Consider the following 24116-nt stretch of genomic DNA (forward strand, 5'->3'; position numbering starts at 1 on the left):
TGCTGCAGCCGTCTAAACAGACCAGAGTTCCTGAAAACACGAGCGTCATGAACCTTGCCCGGCCATCCCACGTAGATGTTGGTAAAACGTCCCCTGTGGTCCACCAGTGCTTGCAGCACCATGGAAAAGTAGCCCTTTCTGTTAATGTACTGGCTGGCCTGGTGGTCCGGTGCCAGGATAGGGATGTGAGTTCCATCTATGGCCCCACCGCAGTTTGGGAATCCCATCGCTGCGAAGCCATCTATGATCGCCTCCACGTTTCCCAGGGTCACTACCTTTGGCAGCAGTACATCAACGATTGCCTTGGCTACTTGCATCACAACAACCCCCACGGTAGATTTGCCCACCCCAAACTGGTTCGCGACTGACCGGTAGCTGTCTGGCGTTGCAATTTTCCACAGGGCTATGGCCACTCGCTTCTGGACAGTCAGGGCTGCTCGCATCCGGGTGTCATTGCGCTTCAGGGCAGGGGACAGCAACTCACAAAGTTCCAGGAAAGTTCCCTTCCGCATGCGAAAGTTTCGCAGCCACTGGGATTCATCCCAGACCTGCAGCACTATGCGGTCCCACCACTCAGTGCTTGTTTCCCGTGCCCAGAATCGCCGTTCCACGGCATCAACATGACCCATTGCCACCGTGATGTTCTCGGCGCTGGGTCCCCTGCTTTCTGAGAGGTCTGTGCTACTCTCAGACTTCAGGCCATCACCGCGTTGACGTAGCCTCCTCGCCTGACTTTTCTGCATCTGCCTCAGGGAAAGGTGTATGATAAGTTGCGAGGCGTTGAGAGCGGCCACAACTGCAGTGATGGTTGCAGCAGGCTCCATGCTCGCAGTGCTGTGGCGTCCGCGCTGTCACTGACTAGAAAAGTGCGCGAACTGATTTCCCGCCGGCGCTTTCAGGGAGGGAGGGCGGGAGTGATGGACGGATGACGACAGTTACCCAAAAGCACCCTGGACACATTTTTTTTACCCAGAAGGCATTTGCGGCTCCACCCAGAATTCCAATGGGCAGCGGGGACTCCGGGAACTGTGGGATAGCTGACCACAGTGCACCACTTCCAATGTCGACGCTTTCCCCGTTAGTGTGGACTCACAAAGTCGAATTACTGTCCTTAGTGTGGACACACACGTTCGACTTTGCAATATCGATTCCAAAAATTCGATTTAAGTAAAATCGAACTACTCTCGTAGTGTAGACAAGGCCTGAAACTCCATCTGTGGTAACATTGGAATGTGGGGTTAAAATGTATCTGGGCCTGAAAGCAGTGAGTGATCTCACATTCACAACAAATGCTAAATACTGCAGCAAAACAATGTGGGCTAAGGATAGACTGAGAAGCTTTCCCATTCAATGCTCTTGTTCCTGCAGGCTTTTTTAAAGTCACCCCCTCGAAGGTGTTCTAACATACTTTTTGCTAGAATTTACCATGTTATTCCTATTTAGTATTTGTATAACAGTAGCATGCACGGGCTCCAATCAGAATCCAAGTCCCATTCTACTAAGCACTGTACAAATGCATAAAACATTCTATGAGAACTTCACCCATGCTTTAGCCAATTGTCTGGGTACACTGCAAGAAGGACAGGAGACACTTGTTATGGATTTTAATCAGGCTGCAACTTTATTATATAGATGTCTGGGACTATAAAATCAATTCTTCGTGGCTTCCACCAGCCGTACTTTGTTTCCATCCAAGTCCCCCAGCCGACCTATGACTTGGACCTCACCATCCACCACCCTCGTAAGAGGGTTAAGGAGAGCTATGAGAACGGGGGGTTGCCTCCCTGCCGTACCAATCAGAGGAGTCCCCAACCCCCTTCCCCATTCTGTCCTTTATCCAGTACCTCCTTTTAAGTCCTTTACCAGGCCATTTATCTGGTCACTGGCTGCCTTCCCTATGGAGTACCTGCACTGGACATCTGCCCCACACTTACAAAATAAGTTGCGACATATGGGCTACCACCTTTTCTTCTCACCAGAAAAGGTCCTCCCTCACACCTGCTGTGGGGAAGTGAAAAAAACCTCACTCCACCGAAGCCAATTCAGGTGGTGCAGGAAAAATTCCTTCCCAGTCCCCCTTTAAAAGGAGCAACTAGCATAATGCCCACAGCATGTACTAACCCAGCCTCCCATTCGCCTCCGCTAGGGGAGGGAGGGAGGGTGCTGGCTACCTTTCTGCAAGGAACAAAGAGACTTGCCCCACCCAGGTTTCATACCTTTATTCCGGGGGGTCGGGGGGGGGGGGGGGGGGGAGGTTGAGTCATTGCTGGAAAGCTGACCACCAAGCACTTTTTTACAACAGTTTCTGACCTCCTTCCTCCACTATCACCACCACAAAGCAGAGCTGTCCTTCCTGGGTAAGCCCCAGACAAACTCTGCCCCACCTTAGTTGTGGTGCAGTCATTTATACCACATAAAATGGATGGAGGCCGGGGGAGCCTCTGACATACTCTTGGGGGCCCCTGCGGGGCTCGGGGCAAATTGCCCCACTTGCTCCCTCCTCTGGGCGACCCTGGCAGGAACCATTGAAGACAGCCATAAGGCTGCCTTCTGAGTATGCCTAGCCTGTCCTAGCATAGGGAGTATCTTCTGGGGGTGGAAGGGCATGTCAGAGATGGGGCCAGAGGAGAGACAGTGCTGCAAAGATTATAAGCAGTGCTGCATCCCATATAGCAGCCCGAGGAGGCTGCCATAATTTAGGCTCCCCATGGCTAACTTACACCAGGGCGCTCCAGAGCAGCCAAGGTTTTGGAAGGGGCAAAGATGACTGAAAGTCACTTTAGGACTCCCTCCCTGGACTGCAGTTTCAGTGCACCAAACAGTTTCACCCACTGCAAGATTCTGGGGGGGAAGGACAATCTAAGGGACATTTCGACAATTTTACTCACATTGAATAGCATTTTACACTTCAATGACTTAAAGGGGAATATCATGAGTAAGGGGATCGGAATCTGGCCCTCAGAAATCATGACATACAAAGAGTAAGGGCAGGAAGAGGAATAGAATCAAATATACACAATTTATATATATTTGCAATTTTTTAAAGATAAAGTGAGTTCCAGCTAACTCCATCTGCTCTTCAAGACATCATAAATTGATGTGATGCCGACAAGAAATCAAACAGAGGTGGGTCTTAAGGAAAGGTTCAAAGAAGGAAAAGGTAGTGGCACTAAATCTATAAAGCTCTTTTGCAGAGTGCTCTGGATATTTACTTTAAGTATATGTTTATTTTTTAAATGGCTGTAGAATGCAGTAGTTATACAACACAAACTTGATTGAGGAATATCAACTGAGGCAGTGGGATGAATAGTCCCTTGTTTATTCAAGATTGGGGGTTGAATGAGGACTAACGCTCAGACCAGAAAGAGACTGAGGTAATATTGGTAAACTGGGAAAGCATCCAAATATCTAAACAAAACATTGTTTCAAACAGAACTTTTTCATTTCAAAAATAAAACACGCTGCTTCACCATTTTCAAAACAATTTTCCAAAATGTTTTTGAAATGGGAAATTTATTGAAACCGACCCTTTCCTGTGAACAGTTTGTTTTGATGCATTGGCATTTTCTGGTGAAAAACATTTTGTCTAAAAACTCCCAAACATCTCTACTTAAGACTACCTCTCACCCCGTGTGATACTATCACAGCTGTGACCAGTGAAGGTATGGGAGTTACATACCATTAGTTTCAGAAAAAGAGAGCTGCTGGCTAGGTATCTTGCCTTTGGAATCTGTTTCTCTCCCATGATCATCACTGCCCAGAGTTTTCATAGTTCCAGTCACTTCTCTTAGGCAACTGCAGAGGAGGGGTGTTAAGAGCATGTGATCTATTTGTTTTGCATTGGAGCTATTATACATATGCGCAGGTACAATATTTGGGCTACAGGATTTTAAAGTGTTTTATAAAATATTGTTTTTAAAATGGTGAAGTGCCTAAGGTTGGAAGATAGGTGCTGGAAAGTCAAACAAAATACTGGTACAGGAAAAAAATTGTGTGGCATTTTAAAGTGTGTTTAAATTAGTATGCTTGCTTCAAATCCATCATTACTCAGGAAGAATGGAGAGGAGTCAGAGCAGCTGAACCCTCTAATTTCATTATAATGGTTTGTCACATAAAAGCTAGATTCTGGCCCAGACAGTCCACCCATGCAGGAGCACCTGGGACCTAGTTCCAGATCTGAAGGGATAATGCGAGCTGTATGACCACTGACACCTTCACGCCAAAGCAGGTGGGTGGAGAGTCAGGAAGGAGGGCTGGGGAATGGATTAAAACCCTGGCAGCACCCCAATGCTACAGCCAGCAGAGCTGTTATTGACATCAGCAAATTACTTTCCATCCCCTGAGAGGAAATGAGCAACAGGATCTGAGCCTTTCCAGGGCAGCTTTGGGACAGTGCAGCAATGGGTTGCCAGTTTCTATGGGCTGTGTCCTTGAGACCTAACCTAGTCCTGTGATGGAGTGTACGATCTCCACACCGGCGGACTAAGGATTAAAGAAGAGTTCAGTGGCCCAGAAGGCCCTGCCCATCTGTATCTGCTGGGCATGCTCACATTGGAGGCTGGGCTCAAAAAGGGAGCAGCTCAGCTCAGTCTAGGTGGACACAACAGGGGAGCAGTTGAGGGTGAAGCTCCACATAGCTGAGACAGCTGCCACAAGCCCGTCACCCCACAGAATCTGGACTGCAGCTGGTAGAGGAAGACTCTCTGAATGCAGTCAGAGAGAACTCCAGGGGGAATCCAGAAGCTGACTAGTGGCACTGATGTAGGAATCAAAGCTGGATAGGAAGCACCCCAGGGAATAGGTGTAAGGGTGCCTGCCCCTAAGCCACATATCTGAGTTATTATTTACAGGGTCCTGGGCTGGAACCTGGTAGAGCCAGGGCCAGCTCCAGGGTTTTGGCCGCTCCAAGCAGCCAAAAAAAAAAAAAAAAAAGCCGTGATCGCGATCTGCGGCGGTAATTTGGCGGGAGGTCCTTCGCTCCGAGGCGGAGCGAGGGACCATCCGCCGAATTGCCGCCGAATACCTAGACGTGCCACCCCTCTCCGGAGCGGCCGCTCCAAGCACCTGCTTGACAAGCTGGTGCCTGGAGCCAGCCCTGGGTAGAGCAAGAAGGGTCTGGGTTCCTCTACCACTGCCCACTGACGCTTGTCACTGGACAGCCTGGCCCAGATCACTGCCACTAGGTGGTGCTGCCAGGCTCAGACATCAACCCCCTGACAATCCCTAAGGCATTATATGCTATTAACATATAAAGTTAAAGTCAGATTTTCAGATGTGAATAAATACAGCTTCTGATTGCCTTTCTTGATGATAGAAGGGGTCTAGTTATCAAGGAAAACAAGGATGATAAAGTTTTGGCTAAACCCATCAGTGATGTATAATGGTGAGCCCAATAAAAGTTTTAAGTGTTTTTTTTTCCTTATATAGTCAGTGGAAGTCTAATTATTAGTGAAAGAACTCAGGATAACTACAGGCTGAGTGCCAAGATGTCAATACAGCACCACCACAAGCTGTTACTTTTTTTCCCTATTGTTGTTGTTATTCTCCCCAGTTCCCTATATGTGTATGGGAGCATTAAAAGATGGCGGAGGGAAGGTGAGAGGGAAAATGTTCAAACTTGTCCAAGCTCTGTAGGAGTGTAAAAAGCAGGCATTTCAGTAGATTTTCTTGATTCTCAGTCTGAAATTAAATGAATGTTTATAGAATGCTAGATGCTCCAAACCACATTCCCGATGCACTATGTAAATCAACCAGTAATCGATTTTTTTACTCACCACCCAAAGCCCAGAAGTCATTCACTTACATGAACATTGGCTTACTTTTATTCCTTCCAATCCTTGGCCAGGATTGCCAGGTTTCCTCAGAAACCACCTGTTCTGTTACATTAAGAGCCTGCTTACTATGGGCCCCGTTGAGATTTCTGCGAGACTGCTCAAAAAGTGAGGTGCTACAGTTTAAAGGTGGCAGAAACCAGTCTTAAGATACCAATAGATCATGCACTCAGCATGTCAAATCTGCTCTGACATTTGAAATTAAGATAACTTTTATAAATATTGTGTTTAAATTGATTTTAAAAGTGCTTTAAACAAGCACCTGCTCCTGAAAGGGGTTAAACTCTCTCCACTCCCACTGAAGATGAGGGGGTTGAACAATATGGAGGTGCTCATGATGGACTCAGACCCTCTGTTATTATAGGATACACATGTAACTTGTAAAGATGTGACTTAAAAAAAACGTAAAAGCAACTGTTATAATAACTTGTTCCTATACCTTTTTCAACATATAATTTTCTTTGAGATTAATGAGAATTTTCATTAAAATACTTAAAGTTTCTGGAAATCATGGAATGTTTGTATTGCTAAATACTTTCAAATTATTGGAGACATAGGCCCCATCTCCGCGGGTGCTCCGGGACTGGAGCACCCACGGGGAAAAAATTAGTGGGTGCTCTGCACCTACCGGCAGCCAAACTCTCCCCCACCGCCGCCACCCCACCTCCTCCTCCGCCTCCTCCCCCCCAAGCGCACCGCATCCCCGCTCCTCCGCCTACCTCCCAGCTTCCCGCCACCATCAAACAGCTGTTTGGCAGCTCTGGGAGGGCAGGGGAGGAGTGGGAATGTGGTGCACTCAGGGGAGGAGGCAGGGAAGAGGCGGGGCTGGGACTTGGGGAAGGAGTCGGAATACGGGCAGGGAGGGAGTGGAGTTGGGGCGGGGACTTTGGGGAAGGGGTTGGAATAGGGGTGGGGCCTCATGGAAGGGGTGGAGTCAGGGCAGGGCTGGGGACAGAGAGGGGTGGAGCACCTACCGGCAGTAGCAGAAGTCGGCACCTATGCTTGGAGACATTTTGAAACATGGACCACAACAAGTGCAAAAATAAAAATGGGAACACAAATTTGTAAAGAGAAACAGGCTAACTGATGTGTAAATGGGGAGGCCAGTGAACAGTTCCCTCATTTGCACATAGTGTGGGATTCTCCACCTGTTGTGCTCCCATTACAAATGTTATCCATTTAGAATTTCCTTGTGAATATCAAATCAATAATTAGAGCTCTGCACAGTTGGTACCCCCAGCTTCAGTGTCAGTGGCAGCTGCTGAAATTGTCTATCAGTTTGGTTTTAGGGTTTGTGATGCTGATTTTTAAAATGTCCCTTATGAAAATGTTCTAGCCACAGAGAGTTGTTTTTACATGCCTGAGCTGCTGTCGCTGGGAGATTGAATAGTCCCTTTCACCTGATAAAATCTAAAGACTGATATGTTTCCTCTAATTTTGTTCTCTTAAAGCTAGCAGCTGACAAAGAATCTGACAAGGGCAATATTCACACAGGGTTGCCTTCCCCATGGAGCCAGCTGGAGAGTGAAACTGATGTGATTATGACTTCAGAGCTAGATTGCGCCTTTGAGGCACAATCCAGAGTAAAGTCCAGTGCTGAGCTGCATTCTGCCTCTGAGTTCTCCAACATGCAAAGGGAGGACACACATCATTACACAAATTTGAGATCCAGTTTACACCCCCTGCTCAACAGGTCCCCAGGACCACAATTCTATCTAGCCCTCACACCGTTGTGTAATGGAGGTGGGGTCTGGAAAAGGATTTATTGTATAAAAAGATGGCAGAATTTGTCTCTTAACCAGTTTCAATCTGCTACCTGTACCCTGCAGAGAAATTTACTGTGCTGTGCAGTATCCCCACCTAGTCAAATGGCCCTAAACAAACACTTCCTCTACCAATGATGGGGATTGCTGAGAATCACTTTCCCTGCTGGAGAACATATACCTGTTACATCTCCCATCTATCCAGGAGAGTCACAATTCGTTTTACACCAGTGTCGCTCCCTTGACTTCAGTAGAACTATTTCTGATTTATACCAGTGCCCAGTAAGCATCAGATCTGAGCCCTGAGTCTCAACACCAGAGATCTATAGGAGAAGGAAGTGTTTGTACATTCAAATCTTAATTTAATTTAAGGAGGTAAGATTGTCAGGGTTTGTTCTGGGGGCAGACATGCAGGGCAATGACCCTGAATGCCAATTTCCAGGGACTGCCACACTGTTTGGCTTTTTTATTTTGCTGTTTTTTCCACTCTGATTGGCTGGCTGTGGGGTGGTGTTCTGGGGTATTTTGGATAGGGTTACCATATCTCATAAATAAAAAAAGAGGACCCTCCATGGCCCTGGCCCCGCCCATTTCCCCACCCCTTGCCCCGCCCCAACTCCGCCCCTTCCCCACCCTAACTCCGCCCCCTCCTCCCTTCCACTCCCAGCCAGGGGGAAAGGGCTGCCCCAGTGCTACCGGCTTCAGGGTTTGCCAGGCAGCCCCCAGACCCTGCACCCCCAGCCGGCACTTCCCCAGCGCAGCTGGAGCCCGGGAGGGGAAGCACCCAGCCGGGGGCGCAGGGTCTGGAGGCTGCCCAGCAAACCGTGAAGCCGGTAGCGCTCGGGCTTTGGGCAGCCCCTATGCCTCCGGACCCTGCGCCCCCAGCCGGGCACTTCCCCTCCCAGGCTCCGGCGGCGCAGGGTCTGGAGGCACGGGGGCTGCCCAAAGCCCGAGCGCTCGGGCAGCCCGGCTCTTAAACAGAGCCGAAGAGTCGGGGAGGAGCAGAGCCACCATTTTCCCGGACACGTTCGGCTTTTTGGCAATTCCCCCCGGACGGGGGTTTGACTGCCGAAAAGCGGACATGTCCGGGAAAAAGAGGACGTATAGTAACCCTAAAAATTTTGGAGGGGTTTTGTTCTTTTTGTTTCAGCTGCTGGTGGGGTGGTGTTTCCACAAACGTTTTCCGCCCTAGCTAGTAAAATAGGGGCCGCTCCTGCAGACTGTTCAATGTACTTGACAATTTGAACAGAGAATTTGAAGAAGTCTGGTACAATAATATCCCTGGAAAGTAGACCCTGCACCTGAATACAAATTATCCTGCCTGTGCGAGCCTGCAATTACATGGTTACATCTGCAGTAAAGCTAAATGAAAATTATAGTATTTCATTCCTAGTCAATATTTAATTTATTGAATATCCAAATATATGATTTTTACTGTAATTTGATTAGACCCACATTTTACAGAACTCTATTAAGGAAGAAAAAAAATCTAGTTAGCTCAGATGCAAGCACACACTTGCAATATTTGATAGGGTGTAAAACAACTGTTACCTGGACTTATTTTAGGAATTTGCAGTTTGAATGATTTTTTCAATTGTGTTCCCCACTGGACTTGGCCAGCTTTGGGTATTAGAGGAAATATTAATGGTACAGTGCCCTGAACTTCGAAAGTTCCCTTCACCCAGAGATCTCAAGATACTGTGAAATATCAATGCCCTGTGGTACAGAGGAGAAAACTGGGAAAGTAGCTACCCAAACCATAGAGGAAGTTAGGGACAAAGTCAGTGGGACTGCTCACTTGTCCAAAGGTACATATATGCTTGTGTACCTTACTGAATCACTACCTAAATAAGGCTCAGAACTTAGGTCACTCAGTATTTAAGGACATCCTTTGCTGAATTGCAGCCTTACCTGTCAGAGAAGCATCAGCCTGAGCAGGGTAAATAAACCTTTTTATTTCGGGAAAACTAATTTTACTCCTTTTTTTCTCCCCCTCCACATCCATGGCCCCTTTCCTATCCTGCTCACAGCCATTGTGGTATACTTTTTCACTTTCTCTAGTAAAAGAACTACTACTGTAGTTACAAGACTGCATCTGCCCTGTCAATCTCAATAGAGATAGTGCTCCTCTGAGAGAATGGTGCATGTTGGTATAGGGTCATTTGAAAGTCCAGTGGCCACTTCTAAGGTCTTTATATCTCAAGAGCGCATCCTCCTATCTCCTGAGTGGCATGTGAGTTCTCATACAACAAATACTATTGCAGTAAAATATTGAAGATAACGTGCCACTCAGGTGTCAACAAAAGTCAGGGAAAATGCTTTCTTCTTTTTAAGGCTGTCTCTAGGGAGACAGGGTAGCTGCTGAGGGAGTTAGCTCCAGAGGGGAAGAGAAGGACAGCTGATGGAGAGAATCACCTTGAGCACTGTGCACAAAAGCATGCTGAGCTGTGCAAAGTCCTTGCCTGGCTGTCATATCAGCGGCCACCTGCAGTCGAACCCTGCAGAGGTCTAAGGTTGCTGTAGCAAGATATATATAAGATATATCTACATAGATGCTGCATCCCAGTAGCAGTAAAATATAAAGTTAGGAGTGTCATAAAAAGTCCTACAGCCATCACAAGACAAAAGAGGCCGAGGTGGCCATAAGAGGGGGAACAACAATCACCGCTCCTTAAAATGGAAATTTAACAACATGATGAAGGAAGCCAGACTGAATGGCAACATCTACTTCCTGAGCAGATGCAAGAAACACATCATCATCTCCAGAGGACTCTCCATCTCTAACCCTTGACCACTACATACAACTCCAAGTGTGTGGGAAAGCTCTCCAGAAGGACCTCAGAAAAACTGAGGAACCATCTTACATACTCCAGAAGGGAACTCCTCAAACAAGAAATTATCACATGCTCCCAAACACTGGAAGGAAAAAAAAATCAGGAAACCTACCTGGAGATCATTCAGGAAACTCAGAACAACCCTAAAAAAGGCTGATGTCCACCATCCAACACAAAAACAAAAAGTGGAACCACCTCTGGGAGATACCATGACACCAGAACCCCCATGAGGACAATACACAACACCTCAACATCATCAACCTATCAAGACTGCCCCTAACTGGAACTGAAGTATCTGTACTCTCCAGGAGACTGGATTTCTGCCCCACCACAGAATCTGATACCATACTAACATGTGGAGAACTAGAAGAATCTTTCTGCTGACACCAGCTCAAGGAATTCTGTCACAACAAAGATACCACTACCCACAACTATCATATCCACACCAACAGTCATAAGAAAAAAAAGAATAATCTGACTGGACACCCTCCAGTAGACAAAAACCACACATTGGATGATAACATCCATTGCTTCAGGGGAAAAAAATCAGTGATATTCTCAGCAAATATTGTATCTACCACAATCTCTCCACTACTGACATAAGATAGCTATATAGCCAATTAAATCCAACTATCAGATAGCGATCAAACCAGCAAACAAAGGGGGCACCATCATAGTCTTTAATAGTGATGACTACATCAACGAGACTAACAGACAACTCTTGCAACCTACTATAAAGAACTCAAAGGAGACCCCAAACCACAGTTTACACAAGAATTTAAAGATACCATCAAATCCTTCCCCAAACAACTCCAAGAGAAACTCTACAACCTCATCTCCCATGAACCCACCCTGGAGACCTTTTACATGCTCCACAAGACACACACAAACAAGGGAACACAGGCAGACCCATCATACCTGGCCCTGGTACTCTTACTGAAGGAATATAGGACTCATAGAAACCATCTTCAAACCACTCACCACACAAAGAGCCAGCTTCCTCTAAGACACTACTGACTTCCTGCAGAAACTCTGCAACTTTCACAACCTCCCAGAGAACACCATCCTTGCCACAATGGATGCCACCTTTACATACACCAACATCCTTCACCATGATGGCATCACTGCCTCCCTCAAATACTTATAAGATAACATACAGCACTCTGAAATCCACCCCAAATGCATTGACAAACTCACCCACAGCAACTTCACATTTAACAAACACTTTATCCAAACCATGGGAACAGCCATGGGTACTAGGATGGTTCCTCATTAGGCCAACCTCTTCATAGGCCACCTTGAGGAAGGATTTCTGGAAAAGATGGACCATGAAACCGATGATATACCTGAGTTACATCAATGATATTTTCATCCTCTGGAAAGATGACCTAAACTCCCTCAGATTTCCACCATAACTTTAATAACCACTGTCCATCCATCAAATTCTTTCTAGAACACTCCCACACCAGCACCAATTTCCTGGACACCATGATCAACTTCAGCAATGAAACCCTATAGACAACTATCTGCAAGAAGTCCACAAATCACCACACTTACCTCCACAGATCAAGCAGCCACCCTAGAAATGTCAAGAAATAAGTTTCTCAGCCAGGCACTCAGGTACCACAGAATTTTCTCTGAAGAGAAAGTCTGCATACACACCTAAACACATTTTAAACCACCTTCACTAAACAGGGCACTCTACCAGATATATGGACCACATCATGGAAAAGGCCACCCAAACTCCCTGGAAGAACCCATTTCAACAATCTGGGGGAACCGCTCACCACGCATCCCAATTTGTCACCTACCACCTCTCAGTGGAAGAAGTCTTTTCTGAACCCACCCTTCTGGCCTGCAAACAACCCCCAACCCTTACCAACCTCATCAACAGAAGAAAGCTCCCCACAGACCAGGGCACACCAACTGAAAGCAGCACCAGACCCTGCCAGAACAACAGATGCAAAACCTGTAAACATATCTCCACTGCTACAATGATCAACACCTCCACACATAACACAACTTTCAAGATCCATGGAGCATATACATGCCTATCACAACATGTGGCTTACCTCATCCAGTACATGAAATGCCGCAACAACAACTATGTGGGTGAAACCAGACAGTCACTATGCTCTTGAGCTCACAAAGAAAAGACAAAAACACCATATCATCCATGAGCAAACACTTTTCATAAATTGATCACTCCATAAATGACCTCTTAGTCCTCTTCCTCCAAGGAAACCTGCGTAATACTGTCAAAAGATGAGTCTGGGAACTTAAATTCATAACTCCACTAGACCCTAAAAACCATGGACTTAAACAGAGACACTGGGTTTATGGCTCATTAGAACGATTTGTAACACACCCTACCGCCTGCTAGCATGTGTGAACCCCTTATGCTTAACAATCTGTCTCAACTTGTATCTAGCTCAGACGCTCTGGTTACCTTCCCCAGTCCTGAGAAAGAGCTCAAAAAGCTTGTCCCTTCCACCAGCAAAGGTTGGTTCAGTAAAAGATATTACCTCACCTATCTTGACCCAAAGGCAAGTCAAGAAAAGTGCCATGCTCTACAAGCACAAAATAAAATACAGGACATAAATCCGGGAGAGGGTATTACAACAGGTTCAGGCACAATTTACCAAAATAAGGAAATGAGGAGGCAACAATATTGTGCTTTGGTACTTTCTGTCAGGAGAAGGTTCCAGAAGGAGATTGACAGGTAAAGTTGGGATCAAAGTCATTCCTGAATGGATGGTAGGGGCTGAAGTGATTTGCTGAAAAAAAAATTTTTTTTTTGGAAACTGTGCTTTTGACGTGTCCTCCTTGTGGATACCATAGGACAGGCCATCTTAACATGTGTTTTCTTCTTTTACTGTTTGTGAAAGAGACAGAAGATGGAGTGGAATTCTTTTGTGTTGCTTTGGGATAAACGAGTACATTATTGAGAAGACTATTTTGTTGCACTGACAACTGTACATTAAACAAATTATGTTAAAAGATGAGCAGCATGTTTCTATTTCTTCCTATTGTTCAGTGGATGCTCTAGGGGACTGTGAATCTAAATCCAAATGATAAAAAGGTTCAGAGAACTCTGCAGTCAACTGCACCCCAAACAAATACTCAGCACCAGGAAAGGCTCTCATATTGGGAATTACAAAAACAAACAGTGCTTCATGAACCATTGTCTTCTAGGTAGCATTGCCATCTGCCCCACATGGCACTGACAAGAGTGGATCCACCAGCTAGCTCCTGAAGAGCTCAGAGGGCTGTAGCATTCAGTTTTCCCTTCCCTTACAAAACAGCTACATCTGGCATAAAGAGCCAGGGCTTTTTGGGGAAGGCAGTGTTTAAGATCTTGGTTATTACATGATTCTTTATTATATACTCATTTGTAAACAAGTCATTGGTTTTCCCCATTCTAGCACATGCTCATTGAATTGAAGAACCATTTTCCATCATAATTACATTTCAGCTTGTAGAACTTCACATGTATTTAAATCAATGTAAAAAGTATCTTTGTAACGGAAATATTTTAGTCATATTAAAATAGATAAATCAGGATCAGAACAAGATCATTCTTTTCTAGACAGCCTAACTGAGATGTCTGCTATACTTCTTTCATTTGGTTTTTTTGAAGTTGATTTCTTAGTCCTGCTAAACTCTATGGAAGATATTTACTTGTAATCATATTTACACAATTAACTTAAGCAAATGTACTGTAGTCAGAGTAACTTAATTTAATGTACAACCAAAGTTGCACTTAATTTGATTGTGATCAAAATGCTTCAAAAATGCAACTCTCTCGGATAGCCTAACCAGAGTGAATGAGCACATCATATTAGTATGAAGAAATCTGCTGCTAGATTTTATCACCAAAAACAACAACAACTAAACATTGATTCTTACCTTTCCAAAACTCCCTTTCCCAATAGCTCGCAGTATTTGAAAGTGATCAAAATTAACTGTAAAAGCAAATAGAAAAGAGAGGAATAATAGTTTGTAAAATGCAGACTCAGAATCAGAAAGAGTTATTTAAAAATTAAAAATAATGCAATGTTGCCTTCTCTTGTGACTTGATCACAACTCTCATGTTATTTAATGTTTTTCTTAAAATCCCAGGTCCTGGAAATGAAAATATGTTTGATGGGAGTGGGGGAAGCATTGTATGCAGTGTTGTTGTAGCCAGTTTGATCCCAGGATACTAGAGAGACAAGCTGAGTGAGGTGATATCTTTTATTGGACCAGCTTCTGTTAGGGTAAGAGAGAGAAGCTTTTGAGCTTACACAGAGATGACCTTCCCTCTTTAAAAATAGTTGTTGCAGAGAAAAGCCTGAAAGTATGAACTGAATGTAACCTAAATACTCAGAAACCAGTGGGTTAATTTTATTTTACTTAATTTTTTTTAAAAAATCTCACAATATTTTTTTTGGGGGGGGGAGGTGCTAATTCGTGGTTTTTGAACATCTAGGATTGGCAATACTGGGCCAATGGAAGGGAGAGGGAGGAATATATCCTAGTGAGAAGTGGATGACCACAACTGTTGCTCTCCCCATCCCCCACCCAGAGAGATAGGTGTCAATTCTGGCCCATGAGTGAATTTTGGGTTGCCTCATTCCACTCCTCTCCTGAGTCAGTCTTATTCACTTTTGAGGTCACTGGCTCTAGACCAATAACTGTCTACAGTTCCCCAGCACAGCAGAGATGGTTTGGAATTTTCACCATTTCATCCACACAGCAAAATGCATTTTGCAAGGCTCCAGAATCAATGCCAACCTCATAGGGGCATTTCATTGTTTGTATAACACATCAAAGATCTTCAGACAAGAGAAACTACAGAAAGTGCAAAAAGTCCGGTTAAAAAAAAATATGTGTTATTGTGATTATGTATGGGATCCTCCCCTCTGCCACAAACCTAGACACTCAGGGTATGTCTACACTGCAATTAGACACCTGGGGCTGGCCCATGCCAGCTGGCTCAGGCTACAGGGCTGTTTAATTGCACCATAGAAATTTATGCTCAGGCTACAGAGGACCCTCCCACCTTGTAGGGTCCTAGAGTCTGGGCTGCATTCCAAGCCTGAATGTCTACACCACAATTAAACAGCCCTGAGCCCAAGACAGCTGACAAGGGCTAGCCACAGGTGTCTAACTACAGTGTAGACACATCCTCAGTGAAAGCAAGTTACTTCTCTTCAGGTCTGATTTATTATTGAAAAGGTCATTCTCAAAATACTAATAACTAGTAAACTAAAAATTCCATACTAAAGTGTATCTGCACTTACACTTTCTTCACTCCTTCCCTCAGGTCCCAGCTCAGGCTACTCCCAACCTCTCTTGTAACCACATGGGATAATGAGCCAGCTGCACCAGTGAGTCAGCAAATCCGTTAATTGAACAGTTTTCAGCAGTATCATGATCTCCTAATAGGCAAACTGCCATCCTGTTACAGATATGCAACAGCAATGGTAGTAGTAACCACTCTCAGGGCCTCATCTCTTTGTTCAGGCAGAAAATCCATTGAAGTGAAAGGGAGTTTGGATGGTGTGAAAGGATCCGCATCAGTCCTTCCCTATGTGGTTTGTTATCCCAGTGCAAAATGTAATTTAAAAAGAAACACACAATTTTCTTAGATGTAATACAAAGCCTACTTCAGAAGATTTTTATCTTAGCATAGAATGGATTTACTCCAGAGTCACACGAATATAAATTAGAGTAGTATCTGCCCTAGAGACGTTTGCATAACGGTGTGAGAGAGCAGATTTTGGATTTCAGAACCTTTCTTAGTGGTAGTGTTCCATGAGCTAGATTGAAGGTCACACTACATTCTAAGCCCAGGTTAGGTGGTCGGGCTAGTAGGAAAGGCAAAAATCCATCATTATACTGGTAGTCTGAGCAAATTTGATATTGAAACACAACTATGGGAATGTGTGATTCAGTTTTTACAATCACTTGGCAGAACAGAATCACACTTAAAAGTGAAACCCAAAGGCTACAAAACCACATGAACTGAAAATGGCAAAATGTATTGAAACTTATTTAAAAAATAACCCAAGAACTGGCAACTTGTGTGTTGTTCTAGCTTTGGCTGTCCATTTCTAATGTGCCCACCACTGTGTTAACTGGGCATCTGCAAAATTATGTATAGCACCTTTGCAAGGTTGCTCTGAAAATGTACCACTTTAGGCAAAAAAAACTACTCACAAATAAACAAAACTTCCTAGTCATACTTTATACATACCTGTTAAAAATATCTACCAGCCCAGGTCGAATGGGAGAATAGAGCCTCTTAAGGTTGATGTCAGTTATATGACATGGTTGCGATTATACAATGGGGCTGCCTGTGATAGCAGGAGACTGGTCTTGATGACCCAGGAGCTCCCTTGCAGTCCTAAGTCCCTATGTATAGCAAGTCAATGGGAAGGGCTGACGTCTCAGTGTCACCCTGTAACAATGCTTGTAGTGTGTTTTGTTAACTCAATTAATGATATTTATAATATATTTAAATATTAGATAATTTTTGCTAACTTGCAGCATCTTCAAGGAAGCATTGTTGGTCCATTTGTTAGTGCTGCTATAATAAATATCTGCTTGATAATCACCAGGAATTGAACCCAGGAAGCAGGATACTAGAGTGTGAGCTAAACAAAGCAGTGGGTTAAAGGGGTGCAGTAGCAGAGTCATATCATCTACATGGATCAGGTACAGTGAGTATGCGTAACACACACTGAAGAGTGGGCCTACACTGCTGTTGGTGGAAAGCTTATCAAACAGATGAGTCTAATAATATTTTGCTCCAAATGAGGGCTTGCTGCTGAAAAAACTGTGCTCCCCTCCCTTGGCCCTGGGCAATCCAGGGTTATTATTGATCAAAGCTAGTGTCCCGGGGATCTGTTCTTTCAGTGATCCAGAACTAGTGAAGCCCCAATCCACCGAGGTTTCTGCCGTTTTATGCCCTCTTCCAGCTAGTCACGCTGCACAGCTGCACCCACTGAAGTCAGCCCAAAGGAGTGACTTGCAGGATCGGTGACCAGGATCTCAAAGCTGATCAGAGATGTACATCCCTTGTAGCATGTAAAGGTTAAGAGAGAGGTGCTCCCCTCCGCTCTTGATTAAATGGTAGAGAGTGATTTTTACCCCACTATTTGGCAGCTTTTCTCCTTTGCAAACAAGCTTAACTCTGTAACTCACATACTACACCCCTTTTGATATTTCTTATACATTTTATTGATTTGGTTTTAAACCAGACACCTCTGTTTAAAGAAAATGTCATTTGATTGAGCATGGCCTCCTGCCTGCACTCCTTAGGTAGGTAAAAGTCCTGTTTATGTGAATAGGAGTTTGGCCTCAGAAAGGATACGATTGGGCTCTTTAGCTAGGCCATAGATTGATTTTGGCTAGACCAGCGTAAGACTTGTTAGGCTGGATTTCCTCTCAATATAATTCAGGAGAAAATAAGTGAGAGAAGAATCAGGTTCATTGGCTTCAACTGACATACTGCAGACATGCAACAGGCAGAGCTTGGATCAGAGTCTGGGCCATTAAGGCTGGTTCCCCAATTACAGCTGGATAGCATTTGATGTAGATTCGTCTCCAGCAATTTGAAATTAATTCCACACAAGTTACAACAGGGATATATTATATTGTTATACTGCACCGGATTGATTTTGAAATGATACATTTCAATAAGGGGGGAGGGGCAGCTCAGTGATTTGAGCATTGGCCTGCTAAACCCAGGGTTGTGAGTTCCAATCCTTGAGGGGGCCTTTTAGGGATCAGGGGGCAAAAATTGGTCCTGCTAGTGAAGGCAGGGGACTGGACTTGATGACCTTTCAAGGTCCCTTCCAGTTCCATGAGATAGGTATCTCTCCATATATTATATTTTATTTTTGTAAGAACCTAGATTAAACATTCATTTTTAGCTAGGGGAAGGAAGTTTATTAATGTTCTCTTCGACCCTATTTCTCTAAATGTTGTTCTTAATGGTTATCATTACTCTTAATGACTAGGATAATGTATTTATTATAGGGGATTTAAATGTAAATTGGACTTCTTCAAGAAGAAAATGATTAAATAAGGCATTTGTCCCTTTTGGTTTAACTCAGATTATTAATAAACCACATACGAGTGATTAAAAATACAGCCACAATAATTGATTTAATGTTCACAACTTTCACTCTCAGCATGAAGCTTAAGTGGAAGGTTCCACTTTTCAACCTAACATTAAGAGAAAACAATATTGTCTTTGCGTGGGTTGCTATAAAACAAGTCCCTTACTTTAAATTTTAAAGTGAGTGTCTACTTCTAGGTACTGAAGTTAAGACGGGTAAGGTGGATCTGCCAGACAATGAAAAGGGACACAACCCAATTGGTAGTTGTCAGGCAGGTGAAAAGGAATCCTGGCTTCCTATAGCCATGCCAACCTGAACTGTGATCTTCATAGATAACAAAAACACAGGTTGAATCCTGGTCCTATTGAAGTCAGTGGCAAAGCTCCCTCACACCTTAGATTAAAAACAGAGTTGTGGGGTCTGGGTCAACGCTTAGATAGACGCTCCAGCATCTCTTCTGCAAGAAGCAGTGCTGCTGATTCAGTAGGTGGCATTCTTTCCTCTAAATCAGTGCTGACCCAGTGCTCTCAGCATGATGCTAGAGAAGGGTAAAGGGACATTTTTTCAGATGAGAGGTCAGTCAAAAGAGCAATATTCAATTTTAGGACTATGATATTTTAAACAGTAGACCTATCAGAGGTCAAGATGAACAGAAAAACATTAAATATAGCAGAGAAAGGTGTGGGGGGTAATATCTTTTTATTGGACCAACTTCTGTTGGTAAGAGAGACAAGCTTTGCAGCTTACACGGAGCTGTTCTTCAGGTCTGGGAAACTTACTCAGAGTGTCACAGCTAAATACAAGATGGAACAGATTGTTTAGCATAAGTAGTTAACACATGAAGAGCTCTATATATACTCTAAAGGTTGTCTCTCTCACTAATAGAACTTGGTCCAATAAAAGTTATTAGCCCATACACCTTTTCTCTCTAATATCCTGGCTACAACAACACTGCATACATTAAATATAGAAGTCAGCTTAGCAATACAGATGTGACTAACAGAGTATTGCAAACTAAATTGAGTACTACCTTAGTGTTATACTAGTCTATTGTCCTCAGGTATTGATTTTCATCCTTCCTTCTGACTTGCCTTTTCTTGTACTCGCCTTTTCTTATTTAATCACACAATTTGTATGTTCTTTTAGTGTGTTTTTCCCTGTTGTGAACATTCAAGACTGCAGTGCCACAGCTGATGCTGAGATGAGCCATGGCTGACCATGACCTCCAGTAGCTCCTGTGCTTAAAATATCATCAAGATCAGACAGTGTCTGTGCAATGAGGATATCACAACTACACAGTTCTCATCCCTTAAAGTATTACACATCTAGCACTCTTGCAGAGACTGGCATTGTATCTAATGATGTTTTGCTAGTGTAACCCACACACGTTCTGGGTGTGGTGTTCTCAGGGCCGGCTCCAGGCACCAGCTAAGGAAGCCGGTGCTTGGGGCGGCCCATAAAAAGGGGCGGCATTCCGTCCGGTATCGGAGCGGCACGTCCAGGTCTTCGGCAGCGGGTCCCTCATTCCTTCTCTTCCTCTTTGAGCTGTTGCCGAAGCGGAGGAGAAGGAGTGAAGGACCCGCCGCCGAATTGCCGCCGAAGAAACGGCGTCATTGAGCTACCGCCGAAGTGCTGCCGCTCGTCTTTTTTTTTTTTTTTGCCGCTTGGGGCGGCAGAAAAACTGGAGCCAACCCTGGTTGTTCTGTCCCATCTAGTGGCATCAAGACCACTTAGAGGAAGAGATAAAATGAGTCTGCTCTACAGTCTTAGCTAACAGCTATAGAGGCTCATGCACTAAGCTCTAGAGGTCCCAGGTTCAATCCTGCCTGCTGATGACCGGGAACTGTCGGTGTTACACTAGCACAGAACCCATGTGAGACAATGGTATGGCTGGCTTGAGAACTTGTTCTTTACCAGCAGTAATATGACTATTGCTCTTTTAAAAATAGTTTTCTTGGTATCCTTCACTTGGGAGGAAAACATTTCCTTCCCAACTTTGGGGGAAGTTGATGCATTTTATCTTTACTAGTTTTTAAGCAAGCACCATTTGCAAGTGGGTTATCATGTGTAGCATAATAGAGGTTAATGGTGCTTTACAAACATGTAGGAAAATAAAGTATCTCATGGAGACTGCAGTCTGAGAGCCTGATCTTGCATTTGTTACTCATTCAAATTTCCAACCAGCATGAGTGGGAGTTTTGACTAAGGATTCCAGAATCAGGCCCTACATTAGATCCAGCACAATGATTAAGGATTAGATGTCAGGAAGGGATTCTTTCCCCCAGTGTATTGTTTATTTTATTTTATTTTCTTCCTCTGAAGTATCAAGGATGGTCATGGCTGGAGATGGGACATTAGAGAGGACCGGGGCTCTGAGGTAGCAACGAGCATTCTCTCTTTCTCTCTCAGCTGCTTGGCTGGCTGGTTTTTGCTCACATGTTCAGGGTCTAACTGATCACTATATGTGATGTTCGGAAGGAATTTCCCCCCAGCTCAGATTGGCAGTGACCTCAGTGGTTTCTCACCTTCCTCTGCAGCATGAGTGTGTGGTTCACTTGCCAGGATTATCGGGGTATATCTCACTTAATCATTTCCCTGCCGCTGTGGAGGCCTGGGCCACTGGTGGCATCTCAGTCCCTCCTATTCTCTGCCTGTGGCACATAATAGTCTAGTCTCCTGTGGGTTGTAATACTTTGGTCTAATTTTGGTTGTTGAGTTTAGCGGTCAGCTGCTGGGTCCCATTGGTGGCCTGTGATATGCAGGAGGTCAGAGTGGATGATCTGGTGGTCTTTTCCAGCCTTAAACTCTAAGACTATATTTGAGAGTGGGAGCAGATGTGCTAGAGCAGAGGTTATGAGTGGAAAGCAGGGAGTGACTCATGTGCTAAGTGTCCAGAAGAGAGGACTGTAGCACGAAATGCAACTAAAAGAATTCTGTAAGAATGTGTAAATTATAGTAAACCTTCATACAGACTCTTTAACTTAAATCTTTTTCTGACTCGTTGGCATGTCGATTTCCCCAAAATCAGATTCCTTTACACTTATGTAAATGAATGCCGTTTTAGAGAAGTAATTCTAAGAGAATTTAAGCAAGCCTATAGGAGATCTAACTTGCTCATCAGCTCTGAGTCTGGTCCTTAGAATATAGATTTTACTTGGGCATTTTATAGAGTCTAGAAATTAGTTTGGATTCCCCTCCCCCATCCCTCTTCTACCCAAACAAATTCAGAAAACTTGAAATCAAGCCCCCCCCCCCGGGGTGCCACCTGGAACTGAGGTACATATTTAGATCAATCAAAACATTTTGTAAATTCCTGTCAATTTCAGCTAATTGTTTCAGTTTAAAAAAGGGGGAGGAGGGAATCAGAAATGTTGAAACCGTTCCTGATCCCAGGTCTCCCATTTCTCAGGCCAGTACTCTCACAACCAGTCTATAGGGTGAGAGACCCATTGCAGAATAACCAATAACAGTGGTCTGGGCACTCCCATGGAGGACCTGCGTTTAAGTCCCTATGCCAGAGTGAGGAATTTGAATATGGGTCTTCCACATATCAGATAAATGTCCTAACCACTGGGCTACTGGATAGAAGGGGGTAGGAAGAGTTCTCCCTTCACTTCCAAATTTCCTTTCCTTTGATTAAAAAACAAATTTATAAACCTGCCAATACTTCCTAAATAAATTTAAAATACTGTTAAAGATGTCTAATATCAAAATAAAACATTCTGTTTTGGATCAAACAAAATACTTCATTCAACCCAAACCTATTTTTATTGACTTTTCAGTTTGCAGACAGTTCCAAAACGTTTTGGTTTGGGGGCTGACCCAAAATGAAATTTTGTATTTTGTAACTGCCAACAAACCAAAAAATAAATAAAAAAACAATAGTTATTGGCACAGCTCTGGTTGTGAGGTGCTCAGATAATATGGTAATGGGTTCATTTCAATACTAAAAAATAGATAAAATAATACTCGGAGTTAATATAAATTAGCCATAGAGTTGAGTACGGAACCGGATGCCCAGTCCAGCCATACCACCTCCCCGATGACATTGGTATAGCTGAAAGGATGTAACACAGCAGAAAGTTCCTAATGTGGTAAAAAGATATATATTGGAAAGTAAGATATACACATTTCCTGGTCTCCCACCCCTCAAAAAAAGTAGACCATTAGGAAAATAACATTCACATCACAGTCTATTGACTTTTTACAGCCACACTGCAGACAAACTGGATAATTTTCATGGAAATGTCTATTACTTATCCTTTTGCATAGACTATACAGAATTATATTCATAATGATGTGTTAAAATAATAGAGTCCTTTACATGCATTCACCCCACTTGCATTATTCATGAGTGGTGCAGTGATTCGAGCTGAATAAAAATAAGCAAACCATTATTTTCACACAGATCATTACATATTTGATGCATGCCACATCGGATAGGAACACAAAATTTCCACTCACTGATTTGTAGGTTTACTTAGAAATTTAATTTAAAATATTCTCATTTGCAGCATCATTTGTTCAATTGTAACTTACATGTGGCTGAGGTGATGATATGAAAACAGGGTGGATTTTGTAGAGTGCTGACTTACCTATTGTGTGCTCAATGTGGCTGAGATATATTTATTATGTAAAAATATCATTAGCCCAATTATATTAATAAGTGCTATTTGAAGAATTTTACACTCCATAAAATAAAACATATACCTCAGCTTAAGTGGTATAGATGCAGATATATACAACTTTAGCATTGCTGAAAAGAATGCATAGGAATTTGATTTGAAATTGTTTAGGCAACTCAGTAGATGTTGGTATCTAGATGTTGCTATTCTGAGCTAGACTTTTCCTAATTTTTCCTAGGTGATCCCACTGACTTCATTCAGTTGCACAGGTGTAACTGAGACCAAAATATGATCCAAGTTCATACAGCTGAAAAAAATCAAAACCATGACTGAGTCTTTATGAAGCAAAAGCAAAAACCGCATGGCATTTGAAGCAGGGGAACATTAGTTGCTCTATTAATTCCCCGTATAAAGTTCTAGAAATCCAAGGCATTTGGATGAAACTGTTTCTACTTTGCATGCATCATCCATTTCACATGATACAGAACTCTAACAAATCAGTTACTACCTAGGACTATGCACCAGAACACTCTGCTGCACACCAGCGCCGCTTTGAACTTCACAGGTCTTCAGCGATAGAATGGAGACCTTCTGCTTTAAGAACACAATTTGTTTCCCCACCACCACCATTTGAGCCAAATGACCCTATCGGCTGTTAGAAGCACAGAGTTTATGACACACAGTTGAGCAGATCTGATTGCACACAGTAGAGAACAGTAGAACTTGGGCCTGATCCTGCAATGGGTTCCCCTGTGTCTACGTGGAGTTCAGTATGGCTCTGTATCTCACTACTGTGATACAGGTACACCACCTCTCTGTTTCTTCCAAACTGGAAATTTTAAAATTGCATTAGTTTTTTAAAATTACAAGGAATACAAAGGGAACAGAGTCTTGCAGCTCTTTTTAGCACCAGTTTCATATGCTGTAACCTAGCCAGAGTTTTCTTCCATAA

The 24116-nt window shown here is 43.7% G+C and overlaps 1 protein-coding gene across 2 annotated transcripts in view; it reads right to left on the reverse strand.

The window, feature by feature from the left end:
* Positions 1-24116, reverse strand: part of STK32B (serine/threonine kinase 32B) — a 278502-nt gene that overhangs the window by 231472 nt on the left and 22914 nt on the right. The window contains exon 2 of one of the 2 annotated variants that reach the window (XM_054028968.1): positions 14338-14393. The exons of the other annotated variant lie outside the window; for it this stretch is intronic. Coding sequence (XP_053884943.1) covers positions 14338-14393 — 56 coding nt within the window. The remainder of the gene's footprint in view (positions 1-14337; positions 14394-24116) is intronic. 2 annotated transcript variants of the gene reach the window in all.

The sequence above is a fragment of the Malaclemys terrapin genome, chromosome 5, assembly GCF_027887155.1.
Source record: "Malaclemys terrapin pileata isolate rMalTer1 chromosome 5, rMalTer1.hap1, whole genome shotgun sequence".
Taxonomy (NCBI): domain Eukaryota; kingdom Metazoa; phylum Chordata; order Testudines; family Emydidae; genus Malaclemys; species Malaclemys terrapin.